Source organism: Ahaetulla prasina, chromosome 4 (assembly GCF_028640845.1).
Source record: "Ahaetulla prasina isolate Xishuangbanna chromosome 4, ASM2864084v1, whole genome shotgun sequence".
NCBI classification, from domain to species: Eukaryota; Metazoa; Chordata; class Lepidosauria; order Squamata; family Colubridae; genus Ahaetulla; species Ahaetulla prasina.
In genome coordinates, this window is record NC_080542.1 from 36,259,403 (window position 1) to 36,274,473 (window position 15,071).

Below are 15,071 nucleotides of genomic sequence, written 5' to 3' on the forward strand. Positions count from 1 at the left end.
CTCTCTCCCCCACACACACTCTCTCTCGCTCTCTTTCTCTCTCTCTCCCTCCCTCCCTCCCTCTCATCCCCTCAATTGTAAAATAAATTTTAAATGAGACGTATATGATGTTTTGAAATGATGGGTGGCCATTTTTTGAGCAGATTAAATGAATCACCCAGCTCAAGAAACTGTTTTTGGAAACAGCTATGTGTTCTTCTAGAAAAGTGCTAAATGGGTATCTGAGCCCTCTGAGATTTGACAAGAATCCGAGACACAAAACCTATTTGCTTTGTATTTCTTCCCAGCCCCCCTTGTCTTGCAAAACATGGTCACTAGCTTCTCTATTTTTTTTTCTTGCACTGTCAAATGCCAATACAGCAACTCTTCCAAGGTCAGATTCTTGGTTGGTATTTGATATCCTGCATCTCTGCTGCCCTTCCATGTTGAGATTAAGTAGCAGCCATTGATTTTGTACAAGAAGGTTATTTTTAGCTATTTTAACAAATGCTGTGAAGAGCAGAAGAGACTTTAGATTTCCTCCACCCAGCCCTCTCATTGCCAGGGTCCTCCATGCATTTGAAGGTGTAGAAGCAGAGCCTGCCTGGTCCAAAATGAGATTTCCTAGAATTTTGCAGAAAAAGGCTTGCTCATATTTAGAGATAAGCTCCAAACAGAACCCCAAAACAAACATAATCAATTGCTTAATTTCTACATGTGCCCTGGAGAAATTATTTTTTAAAAAATAACGTTATTTTTTTAAAAAAATAATTGATGCAAAGGGAGAAATATCAGGATATAAAAGAGATCCATCAGAGGAGGACATTAGTTGAGCTATTGCACCAGGATCTAGTCTAAAAGCTCTTTCCTGCTTGCATCTAACCATAATGCCTACCCAGGTAAACATTTATGCTTTCTCCCAAAACTTGCCATTTTGTTCCCAACCCATATTTAAAGCAGCCTAAAGCCACCTTCAGCTATTCCAATGTTAAAATAGGGTATCTTCCTTTAATGAGACAATATGTTCTGGCAATTTTACCATGTTAGATTTCAACAAAATTTACCATTTTGTTTATGGTACTGTCAGGTGATCCTTAGAAGAAAGGTATCTGCACAGAATCTCTTGGTCACTTTTGACTGGTTGTGGTATGCTTTGGTTCCTAGGCACTTTCCTCCACAGTTGCAAACTTGGCTGCCTCCCTTTACACATAGGTATACAAACCTAGATCAATCTGAACGGAAGCAGGTGGGTGGTGATGGAGAAGATAAAACATTCTGGAATAGGACAGAGTGAGGTGGATTTCTTTCTCTCTGCTGCTTTATGGTGTAACTCTGGCCTCATTCCGGGTGCCTGGTCGGTGCTATTGGAAATTGTGTTCAAAAAGCAGAAATTGTGTTCAAAAAACAATAACTGGGGAGTTGGATGTAGGATTGCACAATGAACCAGAGAGAGGGGGTGCTTATGTGCTTTCCCTCCCTGCCAACTTTTTCTGAAGCTGCTCTTAGCACCGGTTTAGCACTCTTCCAGAAAAATATTAAATAGATCCCAAGCTACCCAATGGGTTGCTGTTCACGGAGCAAACTGAAGGAGGGAGTATTAAATACCTTATTTTTTTTTTCAGCCTCTGAAGCACAGTTAAGGTTAATTCTAAGACATAAACAGAAATATATAACGGGTTTGGAGAGGTATGTACTTTAATAAGTTTCACAGTATCCCACCCAGAAAATGAAAGGCAACATAAAGCAATAACCACAGTAATAGTATAATTATTCTTACTGCTCTTGGAGAACCTCCAAAGCCTAAAACTAAGCATCCTCCAGAAGCATTAACATACAATTTCCTGAATGGATTACTATTCTGGGCCAAAGAGAGATGTGTTTTTATTGATTTATTTGACTCCTATCCTATAGTCCATAGAAGGAGTTTGGAGTAATATTTTACTCTGGCAGAAACTCCACAAGAATGCTGAAGTGAATGAAAGCAGAGTATACACAATCCTAGTTGACATTTGAACCTAGGTTTCTTGGTTCAAGACACTGAAGATGTGATATTGTAGAGGAGAACAGAAATAATTTTGGAACATGTTTTACTAGTGGTTACCGCAAGTTCATGTTCTTGGTTTCAGATATATAGTATTGCAAATATAGTATAGAGTGTGTAACAGATTATATTTTTTTAAAGAAACTGAAGTAGAAAGAGATTTAAATATGTTATATCCAGGGACACACTGTGGTAAATGGTATTACTAAAACAATAACACAAAAGTACAACCTAATAAGGAGTTTAGATGAAAACCTTCCAGAGAAAAAGGAGCTGAAATATTTGGACTGACTTTTTTTTTAAACAAAAAATGGCCAGCTTTTTGATATTTTGTCAAAATTTAAAATGACTTCCTGAGAATGAAATGGAAATAAATTACTCAGAAGATCCCTCCTGAACGTGATGGGAATCATAAACGTATATATTCAAAGAATTTTCATAGCAGTTATGGAATAACTCAGTTACCAGAAAATTGAAGACATCAGAGGTATCTGCGGGTAATCAAACACAGATTCAGCTTTGGGCTGAGAAAATCCTGAAGGATCAAATAGCATGATTGCTAAACTAGATAAATGTAGATTTAGAGTCTAAAAAGAGCGCAGTTTAAATATTCTCAACTATGCTAATATGTCAGGTTGGTTCCTCAAAGGTGCTTAATATTGGCCGGCTGGAATCCTGGCTATACCATTAGGCAAAGTTAGGCAGTTCTCCCAAGTCGAATCAGTGAAGATGAAATAACAGCAGCAGTAGCAGCCTTTAAGACCCCTGTATTCCAGGCCATCAGCTCTGGCTCTTTAAGTTAGAACTGGAGACTGCTGTCCCATCACTATCAAAGCAAGATGCCTCTCTCAGAAGCAATAATACTTTTTGTGGACTGGTGCAATACAAGTAACCTGGTTCTAAATGTTAATAAGACAAAGGAGATCATCGTAGATTTTAGAAAGAGCTGGCATGGTTATACACCATTCAGTATTAAGAATGCATCTGTAGAGGTGGTCAACAGTATTAAGTATCTGGGGGTGCAGAAACTAACAATCTGAACTGCTCTCTCCACACATCATCCTTAGTGAAGTATGCAAACCAGTGTCTGCATTTCCTGCATTGGATGAGGAGAGAACATCTTTCTCCTTCTGTCCTGGCCACTTTTTACACAGGCACGACTGAGAGCGTTTTAACAAACTGCATCACTGTTTGGTTTGGTGGCTGCAGTGCCTCAGAGGGAAAGTCCATTCAGAGAGTGGTAAGGACAGCCGAGAAGATTACAGGAAGCTCGCTTCCTGTCATTCAGGATACTGCTTATAGTGCTATGTGCTTAGAGCTCAAAGCATTGTCAGAGATCTCACACACACACACACACTGTACAGATCTGTTTCTCTCCTCTGGGAGGAGATTTTGAAGTATTTCCAGCAGGATTACCAGATTCTGTAACAGTTTTGTTCCCTATGCCATCTGTCTGGCAAACTCGCAGGATTTGTTTTCTCTCACCATTTACATGTATACATCCGAACTAGACTGTGTTGCTTCTCCATGTCATATAATATATGTGGGTATATGCATAAAATTTTATTTATTTTATTTTATTTTACTTTTTATTTTATTTTATTATTAATTTATTTATTTATTTAGTCATGTTTATGTGGTGTACATTAGAGGTGGAGACCCTTTGAGAGCTGTATGCAATGAAATTTCATTTTAATGTGTGCCAATTAGTGTACATTCAAAGTGACAATAAAATTAAGGCTATTCTATTCTATTCTCCTTTTAACACAGAGACCAAACTTCGTTTGTTGGTTTGTTGCTTTATCATTATCATCATGTGTCCTACCCCATGGAGTCTTTTAAAGAAACAGTTCTAGCATTGTGAAAGTGTCCTGGAAAAATATTGCCCTATCAAAATGGTGAATGTGACATTTAGGAATGTACAGGTACTCCTTGACTTACAACAGTTCGTTTAGTGACCATTCAAACAGCCCTGGAAAAAAGTGACTTGTGACCTTTTTTCACAGTAACAACCATTGCAGCATCCCGATGATCACGGGATCAAAATGTAGACATTTGGCAACTGACTCATATTTATGAAGGTTGCAGTGTCCAGGGATCATGTGATTCCCCCTTTGTGACCTTCTGACAAGTAAAGACAATGGGAGAAGCCAGATTCACTTAACAACCGTGTTACTAACTTCACAGCTGCAGTGATTCATTTAACAACTGTGGCAAGAAAGGTTGTAAAATTGGGTGAAATTCACTTAACAAATGTCTTGTTAAGCCACAGAAATTTGGGGCTCCATTGTGATCATGTATTGAGGGCTACCTGTATAGATTTCTCCAAACTTGTCTATATTAAATAATCTTTATTTGCAGGATATTGGTTGTAGTGATGCTCAGGATAAATTTGTATAAAAAAATAACTTATTTGATGTCCTTTTTGGGCTATTGGGTTCCTTAGTGAATATGTGTTAATATTATTTATAGGCAGAGAAATTGTATTAGAATGACTAACAAGATAACCAAAATATAAACATCTTGCATGCTGTTATTTATCTAAATTTACTGGAGAAGTAAATGTGATATTATTTGAACATACAATTAAAAACAACCTGCAATGAGTGCAGTTACTGCTTTAGTTAAGAAGGAACAATTTGCTTTGCTATTTACTACTGCACTTGGGTATATAATGGGCCTGGGTTATGACCACTCATTCAGTGACCATTCAAACTTACAATGCACAAGTGGTAGTCCTCAAAATTCTGGCCATCACAGTGTCCCTATGGTTTCTGGTACTTGGCTACCTCAATTATAACATCCCAGAGTGAGCCATGGTCACATGATCACAATTTCTGAAGTTCTAACACAATCAATACTTGATTCATAATACATAGATTTATTCAGGAAAGCAGTTTCTACAAACCGCTTTCCTGGAAGGATTAGTGAAAGTAATTTTGTAATTAAAGCATACAGGAAAATCCGTGACATTTGGCCTAAGACATGTACATACAATAAAAATATATTTAAAAGCAGCTTAATTTATGGGTTTCAATTTTCATAGAACCTTCTTACATTTCCGTCCTCTTAAAAAAAGGAACTTAAACTGAAGAAAGAATGGATATTGTTTTTCACTGTTTAATTAAACTTTTCACAAAGTAAAATTCACTGACAAAGGCAAAATCAGTATATCTGCAACTTGTTACCCGAACAATTTAAGCAGGGTTCGCCAAAAAGGCACCTTCTAAAATGATTGGACTACTCTGTGATTATGTCCAGCCAAAGTGCTAACGATCATGAAACCTAAGCATGATGCAGATTGTAGTTCCACATAATGCTTTTGACTCCAAATTCATTTTGCCATTAGCTTTATGTTATGTTTAAAAACTTCACTCTGTATTTTCTGTTATATAATTAGTTACGCATGCAGCTCTAACTTTTCTACCTGATTAAATAGAAAGGTAGAATATAAATCAGTTTAATAGTTAAAGTAGATGGAAAGCATTAGCCTAGAAAAAACTACATTAAAGTTTTTTTAGAAAGCTGTTACTTGTTGGGCTTCCTCTTTACCTTCAAAAAGCATGTTTAAAAATGGCTTCATACCCAAATGGACATACAATTTAAAACTTCTGCGTACAAAAGAGAATTACCGTATTTTTTGGCATATAAGACGCACCTTTTTACCCTCCAAAAGAGGGTGAAAATCTGGGTGTGTCTTATATGCTGAATATAGCCCCACCCATCCACCCACTAGCCCCCACCCTTTGTACATTTTCCGGCAGTTCCAGGCGGCGGGGATCTGGGCCGGGGCACAGCCTCTCCTGAAGATGAACAAACCTCTTCGGGACACTTTGTGGGGAGGGGGGATCTGCCCAGCGGCTTTGGTGAAGAAAGCGGGCCTGATGGTCCGCTGCCGGTCACCCCTCTGGCTGTCCAGCTGGCAGCTCAGGCCAGGTAATGGTTGCGATGACTTCACTCCCCACCAACGTGAGGAGCCACTGCTGCCGCCACCGCCTAAGCCCTCTCGATGCCAAGGAGCCGAGCTGAGCAGGAGCCGTGAAACGTCCCTCTCACCGCTGCCCATTGGCCCGATTCCCCAAGGCAAATTTCAGAGCCGTGTTTCAGGCGGCGGCCAGTTCCCCTGCAATGGGCAGCAGGAACCGGGAACCCTTTTGGATTTGAGGAGGGGATCGCAGCTCTTCCGCCTGAAAGTGCTCCTTGGGAAAGAGGTGAGTCTGCTGAGAAGGAGGATGAGGGTGCACGGCTTTGCAATGTGCAACGGGAAGAAGCACTGCCGCGTGAAAGGGTGCATAGCAATACGGCCAAGGGCTTATTTCAGGGTTCAAAAAAAATATAAGACAGGGTCTTATTTTCAGGAAAACACGGTATCATGCTGATGACCTTTTCAATGGTGACTGGGGATCTCTCCTTCCCCATTACCAACTGGAACTACCACTTGAAGGTAGTTCAATCCCTCCCCTCCCCACATGGTCCAGTAGGATATAATGGTCACTGATCTGACTGAGCCTCCACTCTGCCTTTAAAAGGATTCTTCTTGGACCTGAGTGATCCTTCAAATACTGGGTTAATCAACTGACCCTAGAAGTTGAATACATTTCAGGCATGGAGCTCACTACTACTTTTAGACCAATCTGTTTTTCCAAGTTCAGCCTATGCAAGAGAGCTGTCCCTATGGAGGAGTATAATAGGACCGCGGTGTGGCTCAGGCTGTAAGAAGCCTGTTATTAAAACACAGCTGCCTGCAATTACTGCAGGCTCTAGTCCCACCAGGTCCAAGGTTGACTCAGCCTTCCATCCTTTATAAGGTAGGTAAAATGAGGATCCAGATTGTTGGGGGGGCAATAAGTTGACTTTGTAAATATACAAATAGAACGAGACTATTGCCTTATACACTGTAAGCCGCCCTGAGTCTTCGGAGAAGGGCGGGATATAAATGTAAATTAAAAAAAAAAGAGAGAAACCTTGTGAATGCTGAGTCTCTACTGAAAGAAAAAAGGGAGATATGAGTGCAGTGTACTTACTGCAATACTAATAATATGTTACTTACTGTCCAGGCAAGGTTCACAAACAGTTTGGTTTACTCCACAAGGTTGGCCAACTCCTTCCCCAGAGTTACAGGCTCGGCAGCATTCCCCACTGGCAGTATATTTCCCCGTGGTGCACTGTTCCTTGGTCCCTGCTGAGTCCTAGGGCAAGAGAAAAAGCAGAACACAAATGGTAGCATCACTTCTAAACCTGGACGCTCCCAGAAAACACTGTTTTTCCCTACGGGCAAGCTCCAGGACTTGGCCAACAAGATTCATCAGAATGGCAGATAAAAAACAAACCATTTAATGCACTGGCTCATTGGTGTGGAACCAAGAAAATTTACTTACTTGAAGATTTTTTTTCTTCTAATGGGCCTCATGCACCCCAAAATTTTCTAAAAGGGAAATTTTTCAAACTCTCTATGCTGTCAATAAAGGAGGATATTTGTAGCTCATGGTTGAAATGGGGGGTCCTTAGTGCTCTCTGAGCTTGTGTCAGCGTTCCAGAAAACCCTTCCTGCAGAAAAGACTCCAAAGCAAACATTTTTCAAACTTCTGGCTAGGCCGAAGGCTTCCACATGCTGCCAGCTTGATTGTTTTCTTGCAGATCTTTCATCACATGAACTATCACTTTTGATGACGTTCGGGTCAGTGGGCGGAGCCTCCCACTGGTTTTAATAACGGTTCTATAGAACCGGTCCAAACCAGGGTCAACCCACCACTTATGTTACCTAATTTGGGTAAGAAAACCGAGCTCAGAGAACAGCAATTACCTCTCATTTCTATTCTCAGAGTTGCAATCTATTAAATAGATTCCTAGTGAACCTTTATTATTTGTTAGACATTTCTTAGACAGGGATAAAGCTACCAATTCATGCTGTACATAACATGGGGCTGAGAAAATAATTATGTAGGCAACATTTGAATTTGTGTGAAGTGCCACAAAATTTATGTTTAGAATTGTTTTGTTGGAAAGTCATGGTGACTTAGTGAGAAGGACTAATTGTTTGACATAATGTAAGATCATTTTAATCAGATATTGAGTTTATCTCAGTTGACATTCCTTCATTAGAAGCAAGCATTCTTCAACAAGGAGCATTCCAGATATGCTGCCCTACAATTTTCACACTTCCTAGCACAGTTAAGCCAAAGTCTTCTGTGAACTGTGGCCTAGGCAATTGTACTACAGCATATCTGGAAAACATCCATCTGGGGAAATCTGCTTTAGTCCTTTAAATCAACTAGGACATTTTAAAGAGTGACCAGTCATGGCCATTGGTCAGATGGTGATCTAGAAAGTATATGTAAACAGCCTTGAATATTTTGAAGAGCAAGATTTCAAACTTAATGTATATCCTATGCAGCATCTACATCATTTCCGTATACAATTCCCATATTACACAGGAAGATTTTAGTGCAGGATATAATCACCAACTTCAAAATAACAATGTGAACTTCTCATTTTTATCTGAACAAAAGGAGAGCATAACATTAAAGCTTCAGGTTCACATTCAGCGTCCAGAAGCCCATCCCCAAGTTGCCATTAAACTATAAATGTTGACATGATAAAAGAAAAACACAGGTACAATAAACTATTGTATAAAATGTTTATATATAATGTATATATCATATACATATAAAATGTCTATATCATCACAACCTAAATCACATCTGAAAGTCTACTGGCAGCTAATGCGGGGTAAATATGATTCTGGCACCTAATACCAGTTGGTAAATAGACTAAAAATGACTACAGTTGGTATTTAGTTTGCCTAAACTGTGGTGTCTGGCAGATCATTAAAGGCAGCACCATGAGGATGCATTGCTAAAATGCTGCGTTTCAAAATCCTCTGCATGCAGGAAAGGCTCAACAGGTGTCCCATTTGGAGCCAGGCAAAAAGTCTCCCAGACGCCTTCCACCTGCCCATAGAGCAATAGCTATTAGTCCAAGAGGATCCCCCAAGTTGCAAACCTGCTGCTTCAGGGGCAATGCCACTCCCTTGAAAGACCACACAGGAGCAGATGGAGAGCCTTGATCAGCAAATAACATTTCTATCTTTTTGGGTTTAACTTCACCCTATTTCTTCCAATCCAAGCCCCAATAACCTCTGGCCATTGGAAAAACATCTCCAGCTGTTATTCAAAACAGCCAAAGAAAGAGTGTGAAGAAAGAACCAGCTGAGGGGGGAGGGGAAACTGGAAACAACCAAGAAGCACCATTTCAGAAAACATTCATCCATGGCAGCATCACTGTCAGATCCCCTGTCTTGAATTCAGCAGAAACACTTGAAACTTCATGGCTAAATACAAATTTTTACTGCATTCTAAAATGATGCCACTTTAGGGAGTCAACTGCCATTTGCCAGCACACTTCTCTTATACCCTAGCAATTTAGGCTAGCTACTTCTTTTTCCTGCCCTTCCCATGATTTAACAGATACTTTGCTTTGCATTTCTCATGCTTAATATTAGGCGACAATTTAACATTGACATAATAGACATTCCCGCCTTGAGAAATGTGAGTTCTCAACATATGCCTTTGCATCTTTTACCCCTTTCTCTTAAAAGCATCTGGAAGGAACCATTCCTCATACCCGCTGATTCAGAGAGGCAGAAAGAAAATGTGTTTCCTTTCATGTTCCCTGTTGCCATTGCAGAAGGCCTCAGGAATAAAAGCAGCAGGAATGGGTGGCATTTCCTCTTTCCCTTTTTGGTTTCTATCACAGAAGATCCACTTTTTGCAGAAGCTATTGAGACTCTCCTTTTCTCTTTCTAGAAAAAGATACATTTTTTTCAATGTCAGAGCTGAAAAGCTTTGTGTTTATGGTCCACAGCTCTCGCCCTGCCAGATCACACGGTTGTCCATACTGCCCTTTTCCTGCAGGATCTTTGCGGTAGAGGGGGCTGATAGTGCGGCAGCTCAATAAAGTGGAATGGCTGAATTGGGCACCTACTTTCTGCTTGGAGAGCACAGATTAGAGATTCTAGATAGGTAATCTGTCCATGTAAACTAGTAATTTGTTTACAAAAAGGACAGTATCCAATTTGAAAAGAGTACTGTGAAAGACAGCTGCAAAACTGAACTAAACTGGTCATTTTGAAATAAAATAAAATCACAATCTCAAGCACACTAACTCTGAATGTATTATTGCTATTTTTGGTTTATAGTTGGACCGCTACCTTTGTCCTCTGTACTCCCTCTCAGTCTCCTCCACTCACAGCCAGCAGCTCCTCCTACCAGCAATAGATCTATCCCTGCAGCTCCTTCCTTATTCTCCTAAATTTCTGGTTGTATCCTACACCAACTCTCCTTGCTTGGAATTAGAATCTCTGCCAACTTTCTTGTATAGCTAATCACATAGTTTACAGAGGTGCTTTGGGTGGATTTAACAAAGAATGTGAAATACGTCCACATCATTTACGGCTTTCTAGGAAGTGGCCTTACAGTGAATCATACTCTCAAACTATTCTTTTGCAATGAGGGAACAAAATAAATCCACCTTGAACAACTCTTTCACTTCTACAGAGACAGAAATAGATTAAATGAACAAATTTTGGATTCTCTGGATCAGCAGGTAGACCTTGACAGGGAATGAAATGAAATAAATGAAATAAATTTTAGATACTTTGCTTTGCATTCCTAAGGCATAATGCTAGATAGCAGGCTGTTAATATCAGAATTCTTGCCTTAGAAAATTCTAGCATACAATGTACTTCCACAACTACTGCTCACATCCTTTTGCCCAGTAAAATAGATGGAAAATGGAGATCACATGCACTAGCAAAAATTCAATAAAGGCCAGAAGGCTATAAGGCTGCTGAAAAGGAGGATATGTATCTTTAGTAAAGCTCCTCTGGAATTGATTTAGATGTCTGATTGTTACACAAATACATAAATGTTTTGTCTTAGGAAAGACGTGAGTCCTTTCTTCGCAGATGATATTTACAAATATATTTTAAACATCCCAATCTAGCCTACAGGCTTCTCAAGGTCCAATCCATGCCAGGTCCAATCTGCATAGAATTTTCATGTTAAGATCAGTCAAAGTCAGGCATTTACTTCCAATGACTAAGGAAAAAAAATGAAATTCAAAGCTGAACAATAGCAACTGTTTCTGAAGTTGATAGAAAATTTATCAATATTAACAATCCTCATTTAAGCACAACATACAATAAGAAACAAGAACTGATGTAGCCAAGGTTCTCTGACCCATTTGAAGACACAAGAAACAACAGGACAGTAAAAAAGCCCCAAAAAGCTAATAAATTACCACAGCAGAAGTCTGAATATTAGAAAAACCAGCTAAATTTGATATTAGTAGAAGTTGGGAAGAGGCAACGGGTCCTCCCTTCCAGATGCATGCTAATGAACTGGGCTTGCAGCTTAATTGAAAAAGAACAAGTAATGCATTAAGAATTAAAGGTTTACTTTGAAAATGATTAGAAAAAAGTGCTTTGGACTTCACATAAATGTTAGATTCGGGCAATAACGAGGCAGGAGACCAGGATAGTGACAACAGCTCTTTACTATATGGTGAACCCAGCGGCTCGGGCTGGGAAAACCCTCTCTTTATATACAGTTTAGCCAGAGGCTTCATCCAATTAGCAACGTGCTTTTTCCCCACTCAGTTTTCCCTCCAAAACTCTTAAAGATACATTACACTCCTTCCCTCCCAGAAAACACTTTACCAATATTTACATAGAATTAACATCTTATTTTTCTACGTAATCACGCAAGTAGACTGGGCGTCTCCTGACTCTTTCGGACCTGCGCAATTCATTTTCTGGGAATGAGTCGAGCTGACCGGAGGGACTGTTTGTTCCTCTCAGCTCCTCCTCTAGGCCATCCGGCCCTGGATTATTTGCAGAGTCGTCCCTGCTGTCTTCAGGAGGAACCGGTTGGCGTCGCTGGACCTCCTGGAACTCAGATAAGTCCCGCGTTTGCCCCGGGTTTGAGTCAGCTGTGGATTCAAACATTGGATAGTCAGGGCCTGTTTCGTCTGATTCTGATTTACCGGTTATGCGTTTCCTTATTTGGTCTATGTGGCGCTTCCATACCCGGCCATCCTCTATCTCTACTAGATATGATTTTGGTCCTGTTATCTCTAGGATTTTTCCTGCTAACCAGGTCGGGCCCTCGCTGTAGTTGTGTGCCCACACTAGGTCGCCTACTGCCATCCCTCTTGTTTTACCGTGTGCCCCTTTGTAACCGTCTGGTGTGTAGTTTGGGTTTAAACGGTCTAGTGGGCACCTAAGCTTCCGACCCATTAATAGCTCTGCCGGGCTGCGGCCAGTTGTTACACAGGGGGTTCTGTGTTGGACTGCTAGGAATGTATCGATTTTTGTTTGCCAATCGCCTGGCCTGATTCTGGACAATGCTTTGCGCTCCGAACGAAACGTTCTGCAAGGCCGTTCGTCGCAGGGTGGAAAGGCGCCGAGAGGACATGCCGGATGCCCTCCTCTGCCAAGTACCCCTCAAACTGGGTTGCTGTGAATTGCGGGCCGTTATCGGAGACTAAAGTGTCGGGCAACCCGTGGGTTACAAATAGGTGCCGTAGGACTGAAATCACGGCCTCGGCTGTCATGGATCTCATGAGAATGATTTCCAGCCATTTGGAGTAGGCATCGACTACTACCAGAAAGGTTTGGCCGTGGAAGGGGCCGGCAAAATCGATATGAATCCTAGACCAAGGGCCCTGGGGTCTCTCCCATTCTCGAATCGGGGCCGTTGGGGGTAGCGGTCTGGACTCCTGGCAGGCCTGGCATTTCCCTACCCTTTCAGCAATTTCCGTGTCCATTAAGGGCCACCACACATAGCTTCTCGCTAGACCCTTCATTCTCACGATCCCTGGGTGGCCTTCGTGAAGGAGCTCCAATACCTTTTTCCTCAATTTCTCCGGGATCACCACTCGATCCCCCCATAGCAGGCAACCCCCTTGAGCTGAGAGTTCCCCACGTTTTTTCACAAATTCTTTAAAACGCTCGCCCAGCGCAGCGGGCCATCCTCTTTGCACCCAACCAATTACAGTCCTTATTGTAATGTCCTTGTAAGAAGCCCGAGCCACCTCCTTGGATGTGACTGGGCCAGAGTCCAAAGAGTCAATTAGCAGGACGGGTGTCCCCGAAGTGGGGTCTTCGACAGTCTCTGGTAACGGGCATCTGCTCAGGGCGTCCGCATGCCCTAACTCCTTCCCTGGCCGGTGTAGTAATTTGTAAGAATACGCGGCTAGGAAGATAGTCCATCCGGTCAGTCTGGGCGAAAGTGCCACGGGCGTTGGGTGGTCGCCTGCCAACAGGCCTAGCAAGGGTCTATGGTCCGTGATGATTTCGAATTCACGACCAAATACATATTCATGGAATTTCTTTACCCCGGAAACTATAGCCAAGGCTTCCCTATCTAGCTGGCTATAGTTCCTTTCAGCCGATGACATTGTTCGGGAGTAATATGCTATAGGGGCTTCTGTGCCATTTGGCAACCTGTGGCTGAGCACAGCCCCCACCCCATAGGGAGATGCATCGCAGCTTAACACTAATGGCAGCGTGCCATTGTATTGGATAAGGAGGCTATCACTCGATAGGAGATTCTTTACCCCTTCGAATGCCCTAGCTTCCGCCTTTCCCCAAGACCATGCAGCCATCTTTGCTAGTAATTTATGAAGCGGCTCGGCTATTGTTGCCTTATTTCTTAAAAATACCGCGTAGAAATTGACCAGACCTAAGAATGCCTGCAACTCCGTTTTGTTCTTTGGAACCGGGGCCTTCCTGATGGCCCGTACCTTGCTTTCAGTGGGGTGAATCCCTTCCCTGTCTATCCGGTAGCCCAGGAATTCCACCGATTCAACCCCGATCTGGCATTTGTTCAGTTTAACTTTGAGACCGGCAGACCGGAAAATGCCCAAAACTTTTCGCAGCCTTACCCCTAATTCCTCTAGATTCTCAGCGGATACCAGTACATCGTCAAAGTATGGTACCACCCCTGGTAGGCCCTGCAATAGCCGCTCCATTAGGTTCTGAAATAACCCTGGAGCCACACTAACCCCAAACTGTAACCGGGTACACTTAAAAGCCCCTCTGTGAGTCACAATTGTCTGCGCTTCGGCTGTGCTGCTATCTACAGGCAGCTGTTGATAGGCTTGGGCCAAGTCTAGCTTGGCAAAAACCTGCCCTTGCCCCATTGAGTGCAGTAAGTGCTGTACCACTGGGACGGGGTAAGCACTCTTTTGCAACGCTTTGTTAAGCGTTGCCTTGTAGTCAGCGCAAATCCGGACCGACCCGTCCGGTTTGACTGGGGTGACTATAGGGGTCTCCCACTTAGCATGGTCAACTGGCACTAGAATTCCCTGGTTTACTAGTTTATCCAGTTCCCGGTCAATCCTGGGCTTTAGGGCGAACGGGACCCTCCTAGCCTTTAAACGAATAGGGGCAACTTGTGGGTCTAAGTTAAAAGAAATAGGGGTCCCCGTGTACTTGCCCAGGCAGTCTCTGAAAACGTCCCCAAATTCCTTCATGAGTGCGTCTTTGAGGTTGACTTCGTTTCTGAAGATTCCAGTCACTCCCATGCCCAATGCTCGGAACCAGTCCAGTCCCAACAAGCTTGGCAGGGTCCCATCGACTATGGTGATGGGCAGAGTTTTCTTGTATTGTCCATACTCAACGTGGACGGACGTTACCCCTCGAACAGGGATGCGATTCCCTTGGTAGTCTTTTACCTTTAAGTTCTGTGGTTTCAGCTTGTGCTTTGCGATGGCGGGTAAGGCTTTCACGAGAGTGTCCCAGGACATGATCCACCTCCAATCGGCACGGCACCCCCTCAATCTTTGTTTTCGTAAAGATTTTTTTCTCTAGGCGTGTTGCTGCGTGACCCACTCTCACGGCAGTCTGATTCAACTTCGCGCCTTTTTTGAATTGACCAATCACGGGCCGCTTCGCCGTTCCCGCGCTCTGGTTGGTCAGTTTGAATTTTTGGCGGGAAGGTTGGGGTGCTCGACAGACCTGTGCTATGTGCCCCTTCCTTTCGCACCG

At 42.3% G+C, this 15,071-nt stretch overlaps 1 protein-coding gene across 5 annotated transcripts in view; it reads right to left on the reverse strand.

Moving 5' to 3' along the window:
• NGFR (nerve growth factor receptor) overlaps positions 1–15,071 on the reverse strand; it is an 83,887-nt gene that overhangs the window by 53,702 nt on the left and 15,114 nt on the right. For 3 of the 5 annotated variants that reach the window (XR_009155170.1, XM_058183975.1, XM_058183972.1), the window contains exon 2: positions 7,071–7,209. Coding sequence is in view for 2 of the 5 variants with exons in the window: in XM_058183975.1 (XP_058039958.1) it covers positions 7,071–7,209 (139 nt within the window). In the remaining 3 variants the exon portion in view is untranslated. Of the gene's footprint in view, positions 1–7,070; positions 7,211–15,071 lie in introns of those variants that run through there. The other 2 variants (XM_058183973.1, XM_058183974.1) reach the window with 2 other exon arrangements.